The following is a 25,018-nucleotide window of genomic DNA, read 5'->3' as shown; positions in this document are numbered from 1 at the left end:
TTAAACAAAAGTAAGCCCAGAATATGATAAAAGAAACATTTGTTACTCGCATTCCAGGTACGTGCCAGATAAAAATATCAGCTGAGGAAAATATGCCCTAACAGCAAAAATAAATAACTCTCGCATGACGCGTGACACAGACGCAAAAAAACAAAATAAAAAAAAAACACACAGATGTAGTTTTATCAACTCTGTTTCTTTTTGTTCTTATTCCGAAAATCTTTGTTTTTAATCCGAAAATGCGTACAGACAAATTCCCACATCAGTGACGAAATATGCAGCGCACGTAGCTGCCACGCGAATGCCCATGGCTTCAAACCCAGCCGACTAAGTTTTTTTGTTTCTTTTTCTTTCCCCTTTTACTGCAGTCTCCTTATGCTCCAGTTTATTTTCTGCAAATATCGTGCCCTAGTTTATAACCTTCCTTAGCGCAATCGTGTCTACGCATTCCCAGCGCCTATCGTGAAGGCGAAAAATGCCAGGTTCTCTGAGCGTACGCCTTGTCGACTTCTGTAAAATGTCAGACACTCAGCATGCGTGCCCAGGTCAGTGGCATGGTACTTTTTGCTGTGTCACTGTGCTACCTCAAAGCAGCTGTAGCGTGAAGCAGCTAGCATCTATCTCGAAGCAGCTGTAGCGCGCTGCTTTGAGGTAGTCGCTTTTCCGTCGCGGCCGCAGATTGTACGCGGTGCCACTTTAGTTTTTGTTGCAGGCACAGGTTTTTATCTACTTGAGAGGCGCCACTGTCGCGTTCGGTGAACGAATGCGCTCTGTATGGGCTCTGTTGTTTCCCACGTTCTGTGGCGTAAGCTTCACATTTGTCCTGGAAACAACCATCACACCGGGTGTCTAAAGGTCTTCGCTGCCGACGGACATCGTTTTTTTGGAAGATTGGATCACCGCCTGGGGCTTCCACCAGCCGGTTACTCCAACCGGGGCGTGGCCGCCCGCTAACCCAAACCCAAACTTCGGTGCACCGCGGCGGGGCGGCGGCGGCGGCGGGCCCAGCCGTCTTCTCACCCGCTCGGCATCCCTCTCGCCATCCGACACCTCCATCCCCGAGACCCGGAGCGGCGCAGTGGTGAGCATCGAAGTAGACGGTGAGTCCATCTCGCCTGAAGAAATCACCGAGGAGGCCGGGTGGCTAACAAGCCATCGTCAACGTGCACGTTGACGATGGCGTGAGGGCTCGGGCGCCATGGCGCCCGAGCATGGCGCCCGAGCCCTCGCACAGCTAGGTCTGACCCCGGGACACTCCCATGGTCAGGAAGGCGCTGGCTCCCGGCCTACTAACCGGCAGCCACGTGCCGAGAAGCAAACAATTCGGAAACCACGCCTGCCGCGTCAGCCGCCCTTGCCCAAGGAGGACATAAAGATCGTGCTGCGCCCGCGAGAGGGGCTCAACATCACAAAGATCAGCCACGCCGAGTTGTGCGACGGAGTGCTCCGTGCCGAGTTGTGCGGGAGTGCTCGGCTACGACGAAGCGGCGGGATATCTTCTCAGAATCAACCCGGCAAAAAACATCACCGTGGCCAGCACCCCCAGCATGGAGCATGCGAGCAAATACACCGCTGTCAAGGAGCTCCGCTACGGAGAAAAATTCTACAACATCACCGCTTATGCGGCGCTTCCCGAGGACACCGTCAAGGGGATTGATTGTTTACGACATCCCCGAATACGACACCGCTGAGGATATCACAAGAAGCCTTATCTATAAGAAAAATACCACGATTCTGCAAGCACGAAGAATGGGCCGGACAAATTAGGCAATCATTGTCTTTGAAGGTACCAAGGTATCGTACTATGTTTACTACCACGGCGCCGAATACCGCTGCTTCATACACAAGAAGCGGCACGAAGTGTGCGACGGGCGCGGCAGGCTCGGCCATCGCACGGACGTCTGCCCAGCACCCGAAAAAAAGATCTGCAAGATCTGCGGCACCAAAGTCCCGTCCGAAAACCATCATTGTGAACCCAAGTGCGCACTTTGTGGCCGGGATCATCCGACCGGCGACAAAAAGTGCCGACCCCTTTTCCAGACTCCCTACCTTCTCAAGAAGCGGAAGTGGGAAAAGCAACAGATACAGAACAACCGTCGACGACCACAAAAAGGCTTAGGCAACCCAGCCTCGACGCCGTCCATACTCAAGAAAAACGAACCCGCGGAGACACGCCAGGTCAGCGCGGTAGATCGGGCTCCTTCCCACGCCTCCCGCAGTGTGAGCGACAAAGTAGACGGGACGTGAGTCGCGGACCAGGGACCAGGGACAGCTCCGCCAGCAGTCAACATCGCTCGCGCTCGTCGTCGCGGCGCCGGAGCCCCTGCATCCAAGGCCGCCAGAACCACAGACGCAAGTCAAGATCCCCGTCTCGAAACAGAAGGCAGCGAACCGGAGGCAATCAAACAAACAAGGTGAGCTGGGCAAACACGGAGTCCCACGGCAAAACCTCCCATAAGCGCAGTGCCCCTCCGAAGGGCGGGCCTAGCTCAGAACAATCAGATCAACAGTCCGATATTACCAAAATTAGGCAGATGCTAGAGCTCGTCATCTCAGAAAATAAAAAAAACTCAAAGCCGAACTAGCACAACTAAAGGGAACTAGTGCCGACTCAACGCCATCATCTTCCCCCTGCAACCTAGGCCAGGCCGCTAAGAAATCAGGCCAACCTAACCAGCTAGCCACGCCACCTAAGCAGTCGCCTCAAACCCCACCCGAAAACAGGCCAGGGCGAAAGCCCTTTACAAACTATACGAAAAGTCCGAGGACGTGGTGTACGTAGATGCGGCCGATTACGCGAGTCGCGACGCCATGGCCTTCGTGGTAGTCAATCGACAGAGAAATTCCATCGCTTCCGGCTCGCTTCGCACGAGCGAAACGGAGGCGGGTGAAGAGACGGCCATTGCCCTGGCAATGACGGCCTCCACGAAAATCAAATACGTAGTGAGCGACTCCAAGTCTGCCATTCTAGATTACGCGAGAGGACGAATCTCACCAGAGGCGTCTGCAATCGTTAAATCTGGCTTCCGCAACGACGCGCGGACCGGCAAGATCTACCTGATATGGGCACCTGCCCACTCCGACCTGGCCGGGAACGAATGCACGCACGATGCCGCTCGAGGCTTCACCGACCGAGCAGACATCGACCCTAACACCACATTTGCGCATTCGCTCCGATGTTCGGGCAAGGATCGGCTCGTGTCCTACAGGGACATTACAAATCATTACCGAATGGGGCAGGGCCGCTTTCCCCCCGCTCACTCATCACAGAATAAGAGGCAATCCGTAGTATGGAGACTTCTCCAAACGAATTCGCACCTAAACCCGGTTACGTATAGCTACTGCTACTCAGGGCAATATTCGTACAAATCCCACAAATGTAAAGAAAGAGCGGACCTAGCACATACGCTATGGGCTTGTCCACAGGCGGTGGCACCAGGTCGCAGAATCACTCAGGTAGAGCAATGGGAGACCGTGTTGCTCAGCTCCGACCCAGCTGATCAAAACTGGGCCATCCAGCTGGCCGAAGACGCTGCTAGAGCCCAAGGGCTCTTGGCCGACGCCTAGGATCACCAGCTTCTCAATAAAGTTATTTCCCTCTCTCTCTCTCTGCAGGCACAACGTCGCCTCGTGAAACTTGTATTGATTGCTTTACATCCGCCTGTTTTTTTTATATTCGTGACACTGTGACACTATAAGGTGGTATAGTTAACAAAGGAAGGAATACCGCTGCGAACGCTCAAATGAATCCTTGGTGGACATGCTGAAGACCCAAACTTGTAGCTTTATCAGACGTGGTCTCCAAGCACTAAAATCCTCTTGTTAAATCCGACGCCTGCCGGACGGTTTTTCCATACAATGTTATGTATAGTATGTTATTTTATTATCTTTAAGTGTTTTATGTCGTTGTCATTTTTTTTTTTTTTGGTCAATTGCAGGTTTTTCTGGAATGGCCTATACAGAATTCGAAGACGTCATCGAAAGCATCGGTGGCTTCGGCAGGTTCCAGAAGACATTATTATGGCTTTATTTGGCACCGGTGTCCCTGTTAGTTCCAGGATACTTCTTCGGCCTCATCTTTATGTTGTCGGTGCCTGAACACTCTTGCGTTCTCCCGAGTGCTATGAAGAGCATGAACCTAACAGAAAGCAAAGCTGCACATCTCCGGGACCTTGTAGTAAGCAGCGACAACTGTTACCTGTCCATGTCCGCTTTCAACGCCAGCTTCATTCAAGATTACCTTCGACACGCTGAGGACGAGAACCAAACAACGCCGGCATTACCAGACAAGCGGAGGGTACCCTGTACGCAATTTACGTACGACGACACAGAATACGCCAGCACCGCTGGAACGAAGGTTGGAATTTTTCGGTAACTCTTCCACCGCGTGAGCCGAATGAATTTCTGGCCCTTTTAACTAACCGTATAAATCGTCTTCTTAACATAGCAAGCCAAATTTCGCTTCATAAGTGGTCCCAGACAGGGCACTTTATGCATCAACATTTGAAATCGCCACTTACCTGCGTAATGAGTAAAAATGTAAGAGCATTGTTTTGCGACCTACAGCGTCCGTCTGCTAAGAAGAAGCGTCTGATTGGCACAGAAGTCGACAGGTAGATTCTGATAAGGAGGGGCACATAAAATTTATCTACGATAGCAGACGATGTATTTGAGTCAAATGTGGCTCGGGCCCCTGAGGTGTGGTGCATAATTTGATTATGCACTATAACAACATTTGCAAGTAAGTTTCATTGTCGGGCTATTTTTTTATATTTTTTTTTCGCGGAAAGTGCCGCGTGGGGGGCAGAGATAAAGGCTTGGTGCCTGACAGAGCACAGTGGCAAATACATCATAGGACAAAATGCGCCATTTACCAAGCCGATCTGTTAGAAGAAATAGACCGAAACATTTGTGCAACATTCTAGAAATATGAAATCGAAATTAGAGTTTCATATACCATGAAAAATAAAAATAAAAGACACTGACTACCGAAAACGACCAGGAACAAAGACATATGCTTTCGTTGTGCAAGACAAGAAATACAAGTATACAATACATCACACTAAAATCAGCCAAAACACAGTGGTATTAATAATAGAGCAATAAAAGATTTTCTCTCACACTTAAACATCAAGAAACAAAGGATGGAAATACGCACAGAAATGAAAGACGTATTTATAACGCTCATGAAGTTTACAAAAACTTACAAAGATGAAAAAGCAATTTCACTTGTCACGAGCATCCTTCTACAAGCACATTTAAAGCAGGTTGATAGAAATCAAAGTCAAATTTGGGGGTTTTACGTGTTAACCAACCACGGGCATCTGGCACGCCCCAGCGGAGGGCTGAGGATTAATTTCGACCACCAGGGGATCTTTTGACGTGCAAACGAAAGCCGGGTTACACGGCGCCTTCTCCGCAATAAGCCTCCGTATATTGCGGGCACCTCGGTCGGGATTCGAACCGGCGCTCTCGCCTCGGAGCCAAAGAAGCGGCTTGATAGAAATCTACGGACATATATTTTTTATTTATTGTTTAATTTATCTAGAAATTTAGACTTTGTCGGCCATAGTTATTTCTTATTGCCGGCATCTTTCTTATTGGGTTTCGAATAATGTTCGTCCTCAGATTGTATGTTGGTGAGTGTGGAGCTTGTTTCTGTGTAGCAATTGCAATAGTTTGAAATCAAATACTTGATCTGCTTTTAGCAAATTATATTTATGAAAAAGTGGCTGCATGCTTAAATTTCTTCTGTTTCCTCTATAATTTTCATACATACGCAAGACTTTCGCTTGCAACACAATTAGTTTGTTGCAATTAGTTTGTGAATAGCTCCTTAAACCAAGATGCCATTGCTCATTTTTGACCAAAACAGGGAGTGGTATAATTTTTGTTTAAACCAGGTCGGTAGTAAATTGTGTACTTTTTATATGCTTTCAGTAACTCGGGACAGTTCAGCCTTGAGCATATTAACATGAGCTGACCAAAAGAGGTCCTCGTGAACCACACCCCCAAAAATGTTTGCTCTGAAGCGTGATCCAGCAACGTGCCTTCAAATGCTATGTTGATAGTACTCTGATCGCGTTTGTTTATCGGCATAAAAGTAACTTGTTTTGTTTTACGGGTATTTAGACCTAAGCGACTTGTTTCTTACCGTTTTGGGAGTTTTAAAAAATAATTACTGGCTAATTTCTCAACGATATGTTTTGTCTCACCAGCAAAAAAATACATTTGTGTCGTCTGCGTACATTATTACCTGAGGGGAACCAGGCATTTCCGTTATATCGTTTACATAGACAAGGAATAGCAGAGGCCCTAGAATAGAGCCTTGAGAACGCCATGTTTTTTTTTCATTTTGCTAGATGACTCATTACTTAAGCATACATATTGGTAGCGTTCATTTAGATAGCTTTTAATTAATTTTAGCCCTATTCCTCGTATACGGTACATATTAAGTTTTTTTTTTTAAGTAAAACATTGTTTGTACAGTGTCGAACGCCCTTTCTAAACCCAAAAACAATTCCAGTGCGACCAATTTATTTCAATGTTTTCAGCAATTTTATCTTTTATGTCGATGAGCACTGATTCTCAGACTTTTCCTTCTGGAAAAGATATTGAGCAGGAGTTATTATATGAGACACTTGTTTTAAAAAAACTGTTATCCTGTCGTTGAGTACACGCTCGAAAATCTAGGAGAAAACCGGGAGTACTGAAATGGGCCTATTATTATTGATTCAGGTCTCTCCGCCACCCTTGTAGACAGGAGTTACTTTCGCAATGTTTAATTCATAAGGGAAATTACCGCACTTAAGCATCATATTTATTATGTGGGATAAAAGAGAACCTATTATGTTCGCGGTGTACTTAATTGGTAGCACCTTTATTTCATTGTCACCAGCTGCAACATCATTTTTTAGACTACCCATTATCTTATCAATCTTAGTTGGTGTCGTTGGAAAAAGCATGATAGATTCCATTTGATTTCCTGCCACCATGCAGTTATTTCAGCTTGCATTTTTTTTCCTGTGCACGAGCCTATGCTGACAAAATGCCGATTCGTTCTGTCAGCAAGTTCTCTGCCGACGACACTTTTGTTATTTATCAAGATTTCCTTCACGCTGCTGCGTATTTGCTTCCTGCTCGTTAGGTAGTTAATCGTATCCCACACTTCCTTGTCGTCATTGTGAATGCGCAGAAATTTATTTTGATAATATTCACACTTTGCTTTTTTTTAAGTCGGAGTTCAATTTGTTTCTAAACTTTTTGAAGTAACCCAATAGAGCAGAATCACGACTTTTTATAAAAGCATGATACATGCAGTTTTTTTCTCGTATTCTTTTATACAGTAGCCAGTTATCCACGGTTTTCTAATCCTTCTAGGCCCTTGCTTACTTTCCCAGAGAGGAAAAGCAGCAGCATAACAGCGTTTGAATTCCGTCAAGAAGCTTTTATAGGACATTATAGGATTGCATTCTCTATAAACGTCGACTCAACTTTCCCACTCTATTAGGCAGCCAAAAGTACTAAGACTTTCTTCGTTTATTATGCGTTACCAAAACTTTTTCCTACCACAATTTAGTTTCCCATTTGTAAGACCTTATACAGAATATGGGCAGATGGTCACTAATATCGCATAAGAAATTCCACACTCAGAGACTGCAAAATATTCCGAGGTTGCCAGCCTTATCTTTAATACTTCTCACGTTTAGATGTATTGTTGAAAACTGTCCATCCGCTCCTTTATACTTTTTTATTGAATGCTTAGCAATCAAAGTAGTCACACTCTGGCTGAAATTCTTCCATCATCATGTCTTTGTGTGTTATCTGAGGGCTTAGTTACGTCTCAGTTCCTTATTTTTGCACATCAGTCCTGCAAGCGATTCTGAGAATACTTGCCGCTTCATCGTTTCATCATCGATATATCAATTGCCGCCGTCATCCCTTGGCAGTTCCTCCTCCCAGACGTCTTTCCTTTGCAGAGGGCCGCCATTGGTAGCCAATTCACGCTACCAATTTGTTTTTATTATTTACCCATTCTAGACCATTTTTTTAATCGTGATACAGAATATCTATTTATTTATAAATACTACACTCATATCTCGAGACATGGTAGGAATAAAAAACCACTTCAAGTATACAGCAAACAACAGTCCAACAGCCGACCGTGCCTAAAAATGAACAATGGGCTCTCATGTAAATACACCTGGAAGCATAAATACGAAGGTCAACCACGTCAATTCATATATAGCATATAACAGAATGCATCATGTTCTTCCACGTCTGTACAAAATTATAGCTCGATATGTTATATGTAAGCAGGGTGCAAGATAGACAGGTGGGGAAACGAGAGCCAAATGAGTGACCGGATTGCGTCCCCCTCGGTTTCCTCTTTTTTCTGTGGCGCCATCTATGTGGAGCACCGCGAAATCTCACCCCGGGTTGGCGACCGGTGGCGACCGGCTAAACTGACGGAGATGAGTTCTCACGGATTTTGAATGGAAAACTGTCGTGCTCTCGGTTTATTTTGCGCACTGCTTCATAAAGTTCCATGCAAATCCAATTGCAATTTTTTTCCTCTCGCGGCAGCGCCATCTGTCGCAAATTGGGGGTACCTGCAAGCAGACGAGTACACAATCCGGTCACGGCGCTGCGGTAGGCTTCTATGGGCCGTTTCCCCACCTGTGTATCTTACGCCCTGTATGTAAGGCTAAGAAAACTATGGTTACTCCAATGCTTTTTGTGCCCTGCTTATGAACAAAACACCTACTCGCGGTCTTTGTCTCAAATCAGGCGTCCAGCCAAAAACTGAATGACGATTTCAGTAAATATACGATGCAATAAAAACCTGCAGTTTGGGAGGATTATTGACACGTGGTACACACCGCATGCTCTTTTGCAGCCCAAATTGAATTTTGTTCTGCGTACGTTCGATTCCTTTGCGCCATCATTGTGAATAGTTTCGACGTGTTGAGCGCAATGATTGTCATACATCCGCTCTTCGGAAAGGAAGAGGCGCCGAACTTCTTTATAAGAGTAACAATGGAAATATTCGAGTGATTCCTTAAATCAAATGGCTAATACATTTTTTACGAAGAAATTCTAAATGAGCAAATATAACCAGTCAGTTAATTAAAGACATACTGCAACCGAAAATGTGCCGCGTAAGTTCTTGATACGGTCTATTTAACCACTGCCCAAATATGGGTCATTTCTTGTCAAAAGAATGGGAGAAACAATCGATGAAAGACACTCTGGCACTTCCTTGTCCCCCGTCGACCTCAGGAACGGGACCGATACGGACCTTTCACACTGTAGTCATTTGCTTACGCTTGGCGGCACTGCAAGGGAGCTTACCTGGACATACGACAGCGAGTTGCCAGTACCGCAACCAAGTGTTGTGTAACTTGGTTGCTGCGGTAACATGCATCTTTATCTCGACGTTCTACGTTCCAAACGTAATCCAACAAACGCGTGCGAAAGTTCTTATAGTTGTAATGACTAAAACCATCTCGGTCGTCATCCAGACATCTCCGAGCTGAGTCACTCAGTCTTCCTTTTAATCTGGAAGACTAATTACACCGGCCATAATAACTGACTTCTCATCATTAAATGTATCTGGCGTTTTTCTTTATTTCTTCTTTCAGTGGGACTTAGTGTGCGACCGGGATCACTTGCCCAGTCTTGTGTTCACCATGAGCAGCGTTGGTTGCACAGTCGGAACTGTTCTATTTGGAATTCTTTCAGACAAGTGAGTAAACATATGATTGCAAATTTTTGTTTGCTCCATCTCACGAAGCTCGTTTTTTTCAGCGGCAAGTTTCGCGTGCTTTTTATGGTATGCAATAAGTTTCAAATGAGCTTTTCAATTGAAATATATAGCACCCTGCTCAGCGGTAGTGCGATTCAAGAAAGTGCCCTAACGTGAAAAAAAGGAAGTGAATTCGAGATATTCTGTATTTCTTTAGAAACTGTTAATCAGACCTTTTCTTAAAAAACGATGCAAGCATCATTTATTTCGTAATAAAATGTGTTACTATGTCATTCTTACAGTGAACTTCCAGCACATACGGCATTAATGCACGTTCAAAATCACATTCCAAAAGTCAGAAAGTCGAAGAGGCGTAAGAGGAAGGACACTATGAAACTCGCTCCCAATAGATGAGGGGAGACATGCAATCTGATCTGCCGAAGCCAGGCTTGCGTCACCAACAACTTGGGCTAGATTGGTCAATCAGCTGAAACAATGTCTAATAGACCAATCTCACTAAGCCTTCGGCGCGTGCGTGATGCCGCCATAAGTTTAGTTCACAGGAGGCAGATGGCCGTGCACGCGAGGGCTCGTGCCGTCTCGTGCTCCACTCGCACAAAGCTCCAGCGGGGTTCTCGTACGTGTAGAAAGGCAAGTTCCCTCAATGCACTGCGGCAGCGGTGCATGGGGTAGTCAAAATAGCTTATGAGGTCGATCTTTTCTGTTCAGCTGATTGTACACCAAGGGTGTTCTTTATGAAAGGGCGTTGTATTATCTAGACTGAAATTCGTAGTTCAGCAGACTCACCGGAAGATGTAAGCTCATTCTGCTGTGAACTTCCCTTTCAAGCCTATACTTCCGGAAATGGTATAGAAAAATACAGTATTGTACATGACCGTCAGTGCAAACGCCATTTCGCCCACAGGATCTAGGGGCTCTGGTACACATTAGGATGTATCGCAGCGGATGCTACAAGTCGCCGGAGCCAAGCCATAAGCATTCCAGGTGAGCTCCTGGTTGCACAGACCGACGCATAGAGCGTGAAGTCACGTGCTACGTGGGAAGCACCGAATTGGCTAGAGGATGACTTGTCCCAGGCAGCACAAAACGTCGTGGAAACGTCGAGAAAAAGTCCCGGACGTCCGTGACGTCCCGCGTGACTTCGATCACGTTTTTTCGATGTTGAGGTGACGTCCTTATATAACGTTCCATTAGAGTCCAATCAGTGACGTTGTGACGACGTTGTATTTCAACTCAAACGTCGTCAACGTTCCCACGACGTCGATGCACGACGTTCTCACAACGTCCAATGCTCACGTTTCTTTGACGTTGAACTGAAGTTCATAAATGACGTCCCAGTATCTTCCAGTCCGTGACGTGCTGGCGACGTCACGTTTCAACTTTAACGTCGTCATCGTTGCCACGACGTCAAGACAAGACGTTTTAGCAACGTCGAACACTCACGTGTCTTCAAAGTTAAAATAAAGTCCAGGGTGACGTTACATTATTGCCCCGTCAGTGACGTTTCAGCGACGTCGCGTTCACACCTAAATGTCGTAAACGTTATACAAGACATGCTGGCAACACGACCACTCACGTTTTGCTCGACATTTTTAGATTTTCCAGCTCAATCTCTAGCCGCAGAATCACTGTGGTCAAGGTGATAGTGCTCAAGAGCCGCAAACAAAACTTAATTTTTGAGAGGTTGAGAAGTTTAATTATTGATACATTAATTTGCGTCTTTCAAAATGCTATTAATTGCACATCGATGACGCTAAAGACGGCATTTACAACACTCAATGTACACGAAAGAAAAAAAATAATGTGAAAGCATGTTGGGAATATCATTATTTTTAGATGTGCTTGTTTTAATTTTGATTTGTTTAAAAGATTGTTACGGTTTTAATTTGCGAAGTCCATGGCGTCTAGAACGGATCGAATTGTACCATGCTTGCTTTTAGCACGCGCGTTGTCGTCTTCCATGGGCCCTGGGCCCTGGCACGCGCCTCAGGGGCGCCGCTACACTATTCCCTCTCCAGGTGATTTCAGGCTCGCATCCTTTCCTAGGAGCATCCATACTGCTCCGCGACCACCCGAAATTCTTTTAAGGTTCGTCAATTTCTCTTTGTATTTTGTAACCCATGCTCACCTGCGCACAACCAAAAAATTCGCATCAACATCACAGTTCATCCATAACACCAACTTCCAGCGCCTTAGCGCTTTCGGTAGATCGGGACGCAAAGTCTTGTCACGTGACTGTCAGTAGATCTGGCTTTCGTTGCCACGGTTGACGTACCCAAACAAAAATCGCATGCCAGCACACGCTATATCAGAGCAGAACTTCACTGCACACTTGCGCATTTTTGGAGTTGATTCAAAAAAAAAAAAAAAAAATGCCCGGCAATGACGAAATCCGGTAGATACTGTCAACGGTTTGTGGAAATTGACATTCATGATGCCAACCCCTGAATGGCCCAGATGACGGTCCAAAAAGCGTTCAAGCCCAGTCCGCACTTACGTGCCGAAAAAAAAAAAAAGAAAAAAGAAAAAGAAAAAACAGCCGGCACGGCGCGAGAGAGAGGGGGAAAGGCAGGCAGAAGAGATGCCAGTGGCATCTGCATAGAGCCTCATGCGATGCGTCGGGAAACTCGGCAAGAAGAGGGCGAGAGAGAAAAGTGGGGGAAGATAGCGACGACGAACAATTGACAAGCCTAAGTTCCGGGTGTACGTATTTTCTCAGTCGTTCCCAAAATATTTCACTGAATGTTCTGTTCTTCGAATCGGCCCAGAGAGAACAGCTCTAAGACCCGGTCCAGCTTTTTCCGAAAGCCAGTCACTAGCACCGGCCGTCACGTCTACGGGTCTCCGAGGCAGGCTTCTATGTCGCCGTGATTTCTTTTTTTTCGAGTCTGCATACAGTATAAGTGCTGCGATTGGATGAGTCGTTCAAGACGCCCCCATGAAGAAGTCGGTGATCGCCAAAAACGCCGTCGTATTCAGTCACGGCTCGAGGACCTTTTTCAAGGCCATAACGCTACACACGTTGAATCGTGCTACTGCTCGGATCAAGGTGCCTGTGAGGATATGAATGACGCCCCCAAGAAAAGAAGTGGCAGTGCACATAACGGCGCGTCAAGTCCAGTCTCCGATCAGGACCTTTCAGACGCCGCCGACGATCCCAATCAAGAACGCCCAGCGGACGGGATCCCCCTTCTGAAACAGTTCCCGTGCACGCAGCGAGAGTACCAGCTACGCGCAATGGGACGGCTAAAGCACGCGCGTCAGCGCATTAATCAGAAGCAGAACGAGGTAAGCGGTGGAACATTCAGCGCCGCGTGACATCGTCTCTTGCTCATTTATTTACGTGAATTTGTTTGTTCTTTTATATCTTTGAGGCTGGCACATCCAGGGACGCCTTTTGGAGGCGCTCCGTATTGCATCTCGTGTCTGAACATGCTCAAATAAACAGTTCGTACCAAACCTGTGTTTTAGTTACTTCCTTTATACTTGCATTGCATGATAGAAACTTGCCTTCGCAATAATACTAAAAAAATACTTTTTTTGGGGGGGTGGGGGGGGGGGGGGGACACAACGTTTTCTTACGACGGCTAGGAAACGTAATTTGGAAAGGTTTCTCGACGTTCTGTGAACGTCGTTGGTAGTCCGGATGTCGTAAACACACGCATCATAACCGTCGAGGGAGGACGCAACGGCCCACTGAGACGTGCATGTGACGTGCAACAAACGTCATTTGAAACGTCCCCTCGACCTTCTGTGCACCTTTTCTCGCGGACATTTAAAGGTTTCATCGACGTCGAAGGAAGGTAACGTCCGGACCTTCGACGTTTTACGACGTCGCGTTACAGACGTCTTCGACGTTCTTTCGACGTTTTCTTCACGTTTATGTGCTGCTTGGGGTAGTGTCCGTTGCGGCACATCGTAAGCTGAAATGAAGTTTAGTGTGCCATCAAACACTAATATACAGCACTAAATTGAGTAGAACTATTCGATGACATGCGCTTTTTTGGGAGTGATCTAAGATAACATGTCAATCATGTGCTCAAGCTGAATATAGCGCGCAGTGCACGCACGGTGTTTCCACAGTATCGGAGCTAACGGGTAAAGTAGTAGGAATGAGAAAATTGCTGAGCAGAATTATAGACGAGGCTCGTACGTTTTTGGTTGTGCTTTTTCATACATTTTGAGCAGATCGGCTTATGGATCGCGCTAAGCGAATGCTTATCGCTTGTCCGCTACAGGTGCACCTATACAACAGCTTGTCTTAAAGCAGCCAGTTGCGCTAGAGTCCTGAGAACAAAGTTTATGTGTTTCGAATTTTGTTGCAGATGACTGACTTTACGTGTGCCACCGTCATTTCCTAGATTTTGTTTTTTTAGTAGCTCAGAGCAAGCACCATTTCACCGCGCGCAAAGTGGAGAACGCCACGCAAGGGGCGTTGTTTATAAAAACAGCCTTATTTTTGAGTAAAGACAGCATCTCCCCTAATTTAAGAGTTCCACTTTATTAGGTAATATTAGGCGGCTGTTAGGAATGCGCTTTGGCCGGGCCTACAATGCTCGGATGTGTAATAAAAAAGAAAAGGAGTTCCATTATCTTTTTTTTAAAACAAAGTGCCACTGGCCTAGGTAGGCTTAGCATCGCCAGATAAACTAATTCTGCGAACGCGTATTTCAAATCGTGGGAGCCTGTACATCAGCAAATCAGGAAAGCGAGTAAGTCCTAACCAAAGAGCGGCAAACAGTGAGAGTTGTCTTAAAGATGTTTCCGACTGTAGCATCTTGCCCGTTTCAGGATTGGCCGGAAGTACACCTTCTTTGCGCTCGTGCTCGTCGCTGCAGTGTTCGGATTATCTTCCATCATGGCGACACACTTCTTTGCATTCATCGTCCTGCGAGCCATCCACGCCAGCATCGAGCCGCAAATGTTTCAGCTGCCCCACATCATGCGTGAGACTATTTCATCGTTTACACTTTTCGCAACTCCAACATCCTACGGATGGCGGGGCAGTAGTTCCAGGATGGCGGAAGAGACGGAAATAGATTCTTTAGGATTTCCCGTGCGCTTTCTCGCTAATCCTGATCGGTAAGCAGTAATGAAGTTACTTGGCAATAAATACGACGGCGATAGACCTTATCTGAACCCAGGCGCATGCTTTCGTGCTAGCTAGAGTTCCTGTATAGACCCCTACGGGAATTAGAGTTGCGCGTCTATTTTCTACGCGCCGCAGAGCCGCTATTCGCCGAGATCCGACCACGTGTGGAGCCGGGTCAAGAGCCGTGCAGGAGAGTAGACGTTGCGCGTGCCCCGGCATACGTTCCCCTGCTTTTGAGCGCGCCGTGCGACTCGGACGCGCTGCGCTGCTATTCACCGAATTCAGTCACGTGAGGGGCAGGATCAACATTTCGTGCAGGGAAGACGGCGCTACAGGGATGAACGCGCAACTCTGGCTCCCGTAGGGATCCATACGGGAACTCTAGTGCTAGCTATCTCCTAGGGCCATCTATATGCTTGTAATTCAACTATTCGTATTGTTTAGCTCACACCCTCCATTTTAGGCTACAAGATGTACTTTTCTGCAAATGGAGCTTGCGTACTTAGTAAGGTTATAGTTACGATCCTGTACAGTTCGAAAACGGCTAAAACAGCAACACTGCCGGCGAGCGAAAAGCCGTGTGCCTTGTCACACTGCCCGCAAGCAAACGAATGAAGATTCACGAAAGTTCTCATCTTTTGCAATGGAGAAAAGAGACCATTCTGCAGATAGTCTGCAGATAGGAGCAATTCAGCGTTTTCAGCGCCCACACACAAAAGTAAGTGTAAAAGTGGTTTTTTTTTTTTTTTTTTTTTTTTTTTTTGCGCCCACTAGATAGCGTTGTCTGCATCAGAGCTTCTGGTTACGCTTGTGTTCTGTCTTAATCCCACAAATGATAAGTCTCTTCTCCACAAAAGACCTATCAGTAAGTTGATAGGGCAGTAATATGTTGTGACAACTTATGACTGCGGAATTTAAGCTTCATGCCCCATTTAGAACCTCAGAACATGTGCCTGGGCTCAGATAAGGTCCATCGCCGCCGCGCTGTGCCGTGAAGTTGCCGCATGGAACCACTCCGCGTTGTGTCGCGGGAGCTCAGCTTCAAATAATATTTTCTCGCTTAAAAAAAAGATATTACTTTGTTTGAATTTTATAAACCACAAGTTCATATGGAGCTCTATCGCTTGAACTCAAGCGATAGAGCGCCATATGCTTCCGAAAGTTGCAGTTTAATTTAGACCGACATGCCGTTCTTGAGCAACTTTACGCTTTAAAATAACAAAAAACATTTTTTTCTACGGTAGGAAGTTATTTCATACAAAAATTATATTTACAATAGATGCGGAAAACAATCTTAGCACAAGTATACAAGCTCCCAAATTAAAAAAAAAAAAATCTCGAAAACGGCACATTTTCAGCATTTCGTCTTCAATTAGAATCAACAACAAAAACACTATATCATTTAAAATCGGCCTTGAATGAAACAATAATGCCAGTAGAATTGGAGAGAAAAAATTGTGCGTTGATAACTAAAGACCTGCACTTTTGGCAGTTTGTTTACTTGAGTCTAGTTTCGCGCCTCTTCGGGAAATTCAAGCGGCACTAACGCGGCCAACAATTTTTTTGTGGACGAAAATATTTAGGCAGAGTGGCTATTCAACAGATAAGGAACCCCTGTAATTTTTTTCAAAAGAATCGGTGATGGTCGAGCGTCACGCCTGGGACGTTTGGCATAGAATGACCGTATTGCGTATAAGCCAAACGCAAACACCCCTGCGTTTGAGTTCGCGTTGCGTGCTCCACTCTGCGCATGCACCAAGGGCACGCAACGCAGCGTGCAATGCGTACGTACGCTCGCTATACATTTTTGAGTGCTTACGCAGCGGTCCTCTATGTGTCCCCTTCACGTTGCTACCGTCGTGCGCGTCTAGGAAAGGGCGAGACTTTCCCAGACTGAAAAATAGAAGCCATACCTCGAAATTATAACCGAATAAACGAAAAATACAAAGCACGGTCATAGCCGGCGCCCAGAAAGGTATTCAGATTATTTGGGAAACGATGGGATTTACGACATCGTATAGATCTCTTCCAGAATCGAAGGGATACTAGCGGCGTAATGCCGCGCCAAGCAGCTTGGTATACTGGTGTCCACTATGTTTCGGTTTTGATTTGCCAAGCTCACTTCACGACATCCCGCCACGACCAAATACAAGGCTTGCATAATCGAGTAGGCGACTCTTTTAAATTTGTAACAATTTAGGTGTTACCTATTAATACGGAACGCTTCAATCTCCTTGTTAAGGGGTTTTCTGTGGCCGCTGGAGATCCCTGTTTCAACGGGGACTCTCACAAAGAAGAATGGGTACAATGCAAGTGGGCGCTGACTTTATTTTTATGCAGTGCTGAGATACACTCAGCACTGCAAGCCAACGGTGCGATTAAAACCAAAACCATAGCCACTCCCCTTCATGGCCCCCCAGGTACCATAATGCAACTCGCGCAGTGTTGTTTGCTGGTATTTTTTGAAGTAGTCTATTGGCTTGACAGAATGCGGGCCTTTGAGTTTTTGGAGAAGTTTGCATACGCACATCTAGATGGCGCTACAAGTACTTACGAATACGTTTGCGTTTCGCTGTACTAAAAGTGCTAGATTAACGCACTCCGCAGCGTTCCGCTAAGAGCTTGCATGAGTCTTACACGGGTGTACGCAAAGAGCTTTACGCTATTCTCGAACGCTCTATTGTAAATTGACATTCAAACGTAAAAATTAGACGTGCAGTTATTTTTTGTGCATAGTGTGTATATTACACGCATGAATGCGAGGAGTGTGAGAGTGTCCTTGAGCATTGAGTAGCGAAGCGTCATCTCAAGCCAGCATGCCGTGACCTTCCTTTCCGCTGCGAGGGCTATAGGAGTGATGATGCATATTCAGTTTGAACTATTCTTACACCCCTAATAAATATATGGTACTATTGCACCGGTCCCATTAAGAAAAAATCTGGGATGCTTTATCATTTTCTTAACCATGGGTAGCCTATGCATCCCAGAATAATTCGATAACATACTCAGGAACCAATCGTTTGCGAAGAACTGCGTCATTGTTACACTGGGATTCAGAGGCTGCGGTTTGACGGTGATGTCTCTCATTGTGCTATTTGGTTTAAAAGAAACCTATTAAGGAATTATTGTGAAGGTAAGATTTATACTCTACTTTGGAGAGTCGGGGGGGGGGGGGGGCGGGGGATTGTGATGCTCAACTAACAAAGGGCGCACTGAGATGGTCCTATCTTCGAGAATCCTGTACATCACGTTCCTTACCCACCCAGTTCTGGAGATGGTGGGCCCCAGCGAGAGGACCCTGGTTCTGGGTGTTGTCTGCATTGCCTGGATGCTTGGGCTCTGCATCCTGTCGTTCGTGGCCTATATAGCGAGGTCTTGGTTCACTCTCGGCCTCATATACTCGGCCTGCGCTACAGCTAACTTGCTCTATTATAAGTAAGTACCTCTGCGGAATGTTCCCCCACAGTTCTTACTTTACCCAGTCTCTATTCTAGGCGAAAACATCTGAGCGTCGAGGTTATCCCGCAGACCAAAATTTGAATCGCATCGGGCTTTATATTTCATAGAACGGTTTTACGAAGGCAAACTTCTCTGTTTTTTTTTTTTTTGTTTTTTTTTTTTTGATCTGCAAAGCGCCCGAACTTTGCCGCAGCATTATATTCTAAAATTTACTCAAAAACGACCCCAAAACGAGGCGCCTCTTGTTGTCGTTGTTCTTTCTTTTTCTCTGCTTTTCAGCGCTTTTAACGCACCTTCGGAGCACATGTAGCGATAGTTCGTGCTGCAGAACCCAGAGATCCTGGGTGCAATTCCCACCACTGCCCGTTTCGTTTCGAAATTCTTATTCATGAATCGGTAACAATGTCGCCATACTCTGGCATACTAAACTCGAGCTGTCTAAAGAACGAAAGATTATCTTTTAACCAATTAGTCTAATTTGTCTTGCATAAAACGAGATTCCACGGCGTTGCAAAAGTGGTGAAATACTGTTCGTTATTTTATTTCTTTTTCTTGTCCCAGGGTTTACAATGTGTTTCCTAATAGCCGCGTCCCACTAGAGCGATAAGCAGCAACAAACGACAGCGACATACGACAACGAGCGACAAACGTTACTGACAGGTAGTCAGTTTGTCGAAGTCCACCGTCCCACCTGGCGGACGCGACGCAGAACACGGGGAAAAGAAAACTTTTTTCCTAGTGGGACTAGACTTGTGAACAAAACACTTCAAAATACGCAGAACGACGGAGCCTGGCGACGCGGTTGTCGTGTTTTCCTCTTTGGGCGTAAAACTGTGAGAATCTCTCACAGAACTGCGAGAAACTGGAAACTTACGGGTTTTAACTTTAAGTGGATAATGTTTATGAAACTCGGAATCAATAAAAATAACTAAATTATGAATCATGATCTTGTCTTGCATGTTCCCATACGTAACTAATAAATTAATTATCGCCATTGTTTTTATACTGGACATCAGTCAGTGGAGTCTTCTTTTAATGCACATTTAAAATATAAGCACTCTATTATTTAAGCACTTACTCTTTTGTACAGAAGTTGTTAAAAAGCTTTTTTTTTTCTCGTTTTGTTCTTAAGATTACTTCCAGAGTCTCCGCGCTGGCTCCTGTCCCAAAACCGAATGAGCGATGCACTCGTCATCCTGAAGCGGATTGCAAAAACAAATGGTGTCGAACCACCGGAGAATCTGGCGTCTGACCTCGTAGTAAGTACAATTAAAAAAAAAAAAAAGCCTATCTTGTTTTAACTTTTATCTCAACGTCACATGTTACGTCCAACACGTTGTCAATAGGGAGTTCTCGCAGACCGCTTACGCCGTCCCGCAGTGCCCTTCACCGGCCGCCAGGAAATCCAGAAATCCGCAAACAAAGCTAGCAGCGCGCAGCCTCAGTAGCGGCGTCATCGAGGAGGAGAAGGAGAAAAGTGGTTCCCGAAATGTTCCTAATGACGTTAGTAAAAATACAGCTGCAGACGTTCCGTTTCGGAGCATAGCGCTTCTACGCAGCAGGTAGCGTCGGTCTAAACTAAATACAATATGCATCTCTTCAACGGACGAAATCATAGCTCACGTGACAAAGTGTTTAAGTCGTAAACTTCTTATTCTACGCTCGTGACATTCAATATACAAACTGTTACAGCAATACGATCACACGTGTTGACCTTAAAGGGGCAGTGCATCGATTTTAGTGTTGAAATAATTGACAGTTTGTATTTTTTATAGCACAAGTGACCAAAAATGCGTCGGTTTGCCGGAAACACTGCTATTTTGGTGCGTAATCGCAAAGACGAAAACGAAATATTTGCCGATCTGCTGCCGCTTGTGATGGTTAACGGAGCTGATGTGTGACGTACTCTGGGGGATGCGAGGGAGTGAACAAAACCTGTCCCCCTCCGGTGCTACACTCGCCGTCAACCCCGTTGCGAACCGTCTTTTATGTCGATTGTCTCGCCGCGACCTTCGACGATGCTAATCCTTTAAAAGTCGACAATCGCGGAGAAAGCGGCTGGGGTCTCTGAAGAGAGAACCCAAGGGGAAACCACGTGATCCCCCTCGAAAGGTGATGTGGAGGGTTTGACCTTCGATTTGTCTGGATTTTTTTTTTCTTACATAAAAACTAGCGCTTGCCAAAAAATATGGTTTTCTGTTCTTTGTTCCATGGGCGACAGATTAATTTCCGCAGTTAATTGGCCAAAATCTGAAAATCGTTGCACCACTTATCCAGCAGTTTAAATGCAGGATAATTATCGGTTAACATTTTGCTTTGACAGTTTGTGTTTCAATTAGTTTTTTAACTGCCATCTGGTAGTAAGTGGTATAACTCCACGCTTTTTTTCCCCCGGAAATCACGTGACTCGCGATATTTCCGGTCTTCCAGTTACTAGCTTCTTGACTTAATAACCGTTATTAGCCTGACCGTTACTACCTACGGTTGCCAGGTACCTAGTAATATATGTGACAAGCAGTTTCTAGCTCTTACCTAGTAAATACTACTAGCTTTTGTTTAAGACCAGTGCGCCAGCTGGCAATAGTGCTTGAGGCGAAACCGTTCTTCACGGGCTGAAAGAGTTCTTGTGACGTCGAAGAACCGTTCTAAAACGGATATTAGGGGAATGTAATCTCGCACAAATAAACCATTAGAATAACGCACTCCTACCCAAAGTTCTAAGGTTCTCTTCTTTTTTTTTCTTTTTTTTTCTGCGGCGGAGGGCTTTGCCTGTCGGTGTTGGCAACTCTGTAAAAAGGGGGTTAAAGGAAAGCAGCAGAGGGGGAGAGTGCAACGGAGTGTTACCGCGCCGCCTACTCCGAAATACACCGACTTAAGTTTGGATCGTACGAGTACGCAGCTCCACATACCGGGGTTTAACACGCGTGTTCTTTTACATAAAAGGTGTGCTAACCTGATTTCTAACATTTAAGTTGCTTCTTGACCGATTCTGCGGGGTTCAGCGGTATAGGTTAGCTCGCAGGCCTGCTGATATTCTTGCTTATTTTATGAAATTAAACATATGGCGCAATCACAAGATAGCACTGAATTTTTAGTTCACATCACCTGGAACAGGAAAAATACTACGCTGAGCCCGTGTAGCGAACCTGCGACCCGCCAGAGGCAGCGGCAAGAAACTTAGCAGTTCCGTCATTTAAAACTACACATAGCCGTCAGGGGTGCAAGTGTAGCCTCATCCAATTTTGAATAACACTTTCACCATGCAACACCGTAAGTTATGACACTCTAAATCATGTGTGAACGACGCCCTTTATTTAGCAGGCTGGAGACACTGAGAGATTAGCAAACGCCGGTCGTGACTAAACATGTTCATATTAATCGCTTCGTGAGTCGTACTTGGTATGTTCTTATCGCCTGATACCGCTATCTTGTTGGCTACAAGACGATAATAGAGAGCGTAGATCGATCCGACAACTCCTCCAACGATCCCCGTAACTATGCGATGCACGCGCAAAGGCGCGGGTAGTGTATCGGGTATACGCGGCGTGCAAGTTTGTCTGCTACTTGCGCACCACATGCATTTGTTTACTCCTCAAATGCGCCTCCGTGCGTTTCTATATAACCCCGACTTCAATCATAGCCTTCTGTACACTGACAGAGCTTGGCAGATCGCCACGAGACGCAGCCGCCAAAATTGAAAAGGTAGAGCGCCAGACAAGAGGCATGCAACGGGCGCCCCGCTGCGGCGAGACGCCTAAACACGCTTATCCCGAGTGATTGATTGTCCGCTCGTGCTTCTCGCGTTCCTCGGGCTACCGCTTCTTTTCTCGTCGGGTTTTAAAATCATGACTCGAGCCTTCGCTGCTGCAAAAGCTCGGCGCTGACAACAGGCTTCCCGGAGAAATGCTTTGTACCACCAGATCCTCGCGCTCCAAATCTGCGACCGGGCACTCTATGGCTCCGTCATCGAACTGCCGGGCTGCGTGAGCATAGAGGAGGTTATGGTTCAACCCATGACGGCACGAGCTTCGTTGGCTCGTCATCTCAAAATCTCTACGCGGTTTCTTTTTTTTTTTTTACGTTTTTTGATTGGTTTGTTTTTCTTTAAGTTTTTATGAGCCAAAGACGAGGTTTAGAACACTTGCTCGCCGTGCGTTGTTATTGGAAATATCGGTCACGATCTACCAAAACTTCCTATCGCGATAATAAAGGAGCGACATTAAAATGCTCGCGAGCGTTTCGCACAACGTTTCTTGAGTAGGTAGTGACTAATGGTGAATTCCACTCGTACATCTGGAGCGCTTTCCAAAATCCGCGAGGGAGGCAAAATTCCGCTCCGTGGGACCCGCTCCGTATCGACGAGGGGAAGATAAACTTGCATTTTTGGAGCGACCTCCCCCACACCCCTCCCCCCCCCCCCCCCCCCTTCTCCTTCCGCCTTTCAAAATGGCCGCTGCTCGAACTTGACCAGCCCACCAACGCCTAAGCCGGCTGATCTTTCCGACGACCAGTGACGACTGTCACTGCTTAACTGCAGAAGTAACACGCGAGACAGGCCGGGCGGAATTATACGTACCACGGCGCCCATGTCACGAATAGCGAAGACGTCCGCGTTCGGCACCGTCACATACCTTTCGGCCGCCTCGAAGCGGCGGGGCACGGACAGCGATTGCCAGCGGTGGAGTTCAGATTGCTAGTACGACTTTAATAAACACAGAGGTAACAAACCATCACTTGCGCGGTCGTTGCCTAACCACATCTTGCTTTATTTCACGGGAAAACGCCGATGGAATGCAGTGTAAAAAGGTAAACAATCACTGGCTGCAGAATGAATAGGCCTAACCTTGCGTCTGCCTCCGGCTTTTCTGTCGTTCTTTTTTTCGTTCTTCCTCGGTGATCACAGATGTCAGCGCTTTCGATTTGCCACGCTCCACATTCCCGGCTTTTTATCCCTGATCTACGCGAGGTAGAAGCGTTCGAGCCGTCACAGTCCACAGTAAACAACCGACGCACCCGAACAGATCCAACTCCACGACCCGACCGTGGCCCGACCGGCCCGCCGATTTCTCCAACCTCGCCGCGCATGCGCACCGCCGATTTAGACGGAAATCACGTGGGCCGCTCTGTCAATTTCCGGAGAGATCTGTGAAATCCCGCAGAGCAAGTTCGGCGGAGTTTGGGGCGCTCCGTGGAGCGGGCGCTGCCAGAGATCTACGAGCGGAAGATGACCAACTTGAGCCAGATCTGCGAGCGGAATATGCGCGCTCCAAATGGAGCGCTTTTGGAGCGCTCGAGATCTGCGAGCGGAATTCACCATAACGCACAGTCGAAGTTCATCCTTTTCACCAATGTTGAAAATATTTTACTCTAATTACCTTTATTTTGTTATTGCCTAAAACTGTATACTATAAAGCAGGCCTGGCATTCGCGAGTATTTATATTTTGTTGGCGATTTCTTTTTACGTGATTTTATAGAAAAATTGTGACCATTTGAAGCGATAAGCTAATGTGGCACCCTGTTTTGAAAGAAAGTGCAGAGGGAGCTGGCTCAAGAGACGGAGGCAGAAACGGCGTCGTCACGTGACTTGTTCACCAAGCCCGAGATCCGCAAGAATCTTCTCATCATTACTATGTGCTGGTGAGAGCGTGTTGAAGGCACAGTATCGACCTACCTGCGCCTCGATGCTTCTATTCACCTCACAAAAACAAACGAGACGCATGAAGAATGTTTCGTCGGCTTTTGGTCTTGGAGCTGTTTATGAGCGTGTGTCTGTGGTGGGGGAGTGGGGAGTTTACATCCCAACCATTTATTATCCGCTTCATTTTACACACTTAACGCAAAACAGACTAACGGTTTTATTGATGTAAAGCTACACCTTAGAAAAAATCTGTAAACCTCACAGCCTTAAAAAAGATGAGCTTTTTCTAACACCTTGACTAAAAATGTGATACTGCAGTACACCTACTTATAAAGGTATAAATTCACAGTACACCTTCTGCTAAAAGTGTAATTTTTATAGTACAACTTTTTGTTAAAAAATGCAGTCCGCCCCGGAATCCTATGAAATGACTGAAAAAAAAAACAACAGAAATTTACGCCAACGAATCGACCCAAGTAGCACGGCGATCCTTGGCCAGTGCCGTGGTAATATCGGCCGACCGGTTCTGCAGCACGTCCCGACATTCGGCAGGTATACTGGCGTACCGCCGTTTCGCGGCCGGTCTTGTAACGGCGGTATGCCGTGCGAGTACTGCCCTGGGCCCGTTTGCTCGAAGCGCTAACCGCGGGTAAAGTTAGCCGCAGTACCTAGGAGGGGGATTTTGAGATCACGTGACTGGCTCGGTAGGGATGCGGGGAAACATGGCGGTGCCCCAGTGAGTGAGCGACGCTCGCTTTGGAACTAATATGTTCTTGTAGCTGCAATATCGGGCGCGTTAGTCAGCAATGAACGGTGCAGGAGGCTTTCGCCTTGCCTTACCTCACTTAAACCGCAAAGCATGGGCAATGACATTGCCGCATCTTTTAGATAGTCTTTCGATTCTGGGCATTCCTAAGCCTAAATGAACGCGATAATTGTCGGCATGGCAACGTCTTTGGAAAGCGGATTGTTGATAGCACACAAAAGCAGACAGCGTCCCGACAGACTTTTTTCTAAATTATCCAAGCATCGCGAGGAGAACGCTGGAAGTGTTATTCT

The 25,018-nt window shown here is 46.3% G+C and overlaps 2 protein-coding genes across 2 annotated transcripts; both read left to right on the top strand.

Moving 5' to 3' along the window:
- Nucleotides 1-1,547: 1,547 nt before the first annotated feature.
- Nucleotides 1,548-3,567, top strand: LOC121836568. The gene is made up of 3 exons (XM_042291502.1): nt 1,548-1,659; nt 1,787-2,178; nt 2,725-3,567. Exons 1-3 carry the CDS (start codon nt 1,548-1,550, stop codon nt 3,565-3,567), a joined length of 1,347 nt encoding a protein of 448 aa, XP_042147436.1.
- Nucleotides 3,568-3,949: 382 nt separating this feature from the next.
- Nucleotides 3,950-23,962, top strand: LOC121836567 (beta-alanine transporter-like). The gene is made up of 6 exons (XM_042291501.1): nt 3,950-4,357; nt 9,645-9,748; nt 14,561-14,715; nt 18,128-18,296; nt 19,453-19,579; nt 23,849-23,962. The coding sequence occupies exons 1-6, from the start codon at nt 3,950-3,952 to the stop codon at nt 23,960-23,962; spliced, it is 1,077 nt and encodes a 358-aa protein (XP_042147435.1).
- The last annotated feature ends 1,056 nt before the right edge of the window (nt 23,963-25,018 follow it).

Source organism: Ixodes scapularis, unplaced genomic scaffold (genome assembly GCF_016920785.2).
Source record: "Ixodes scapularis isolate PalLabHiFi unplaced genomic scaffold, ASM1692078v2 PGA_scaffold2__306_contigs__length_199485367, whole genome shotgun sequence".
NCBI lineage: Eukaryota > Metazoa > Arthropoda > Arachnida > Ixodida > Ixodidae > Ixodes > Ixodes scapularis.
Note: the sequence above shows the minus strand (reverse complement) of the source record. Positions and strands in the feature narration are given on the sequence as shown.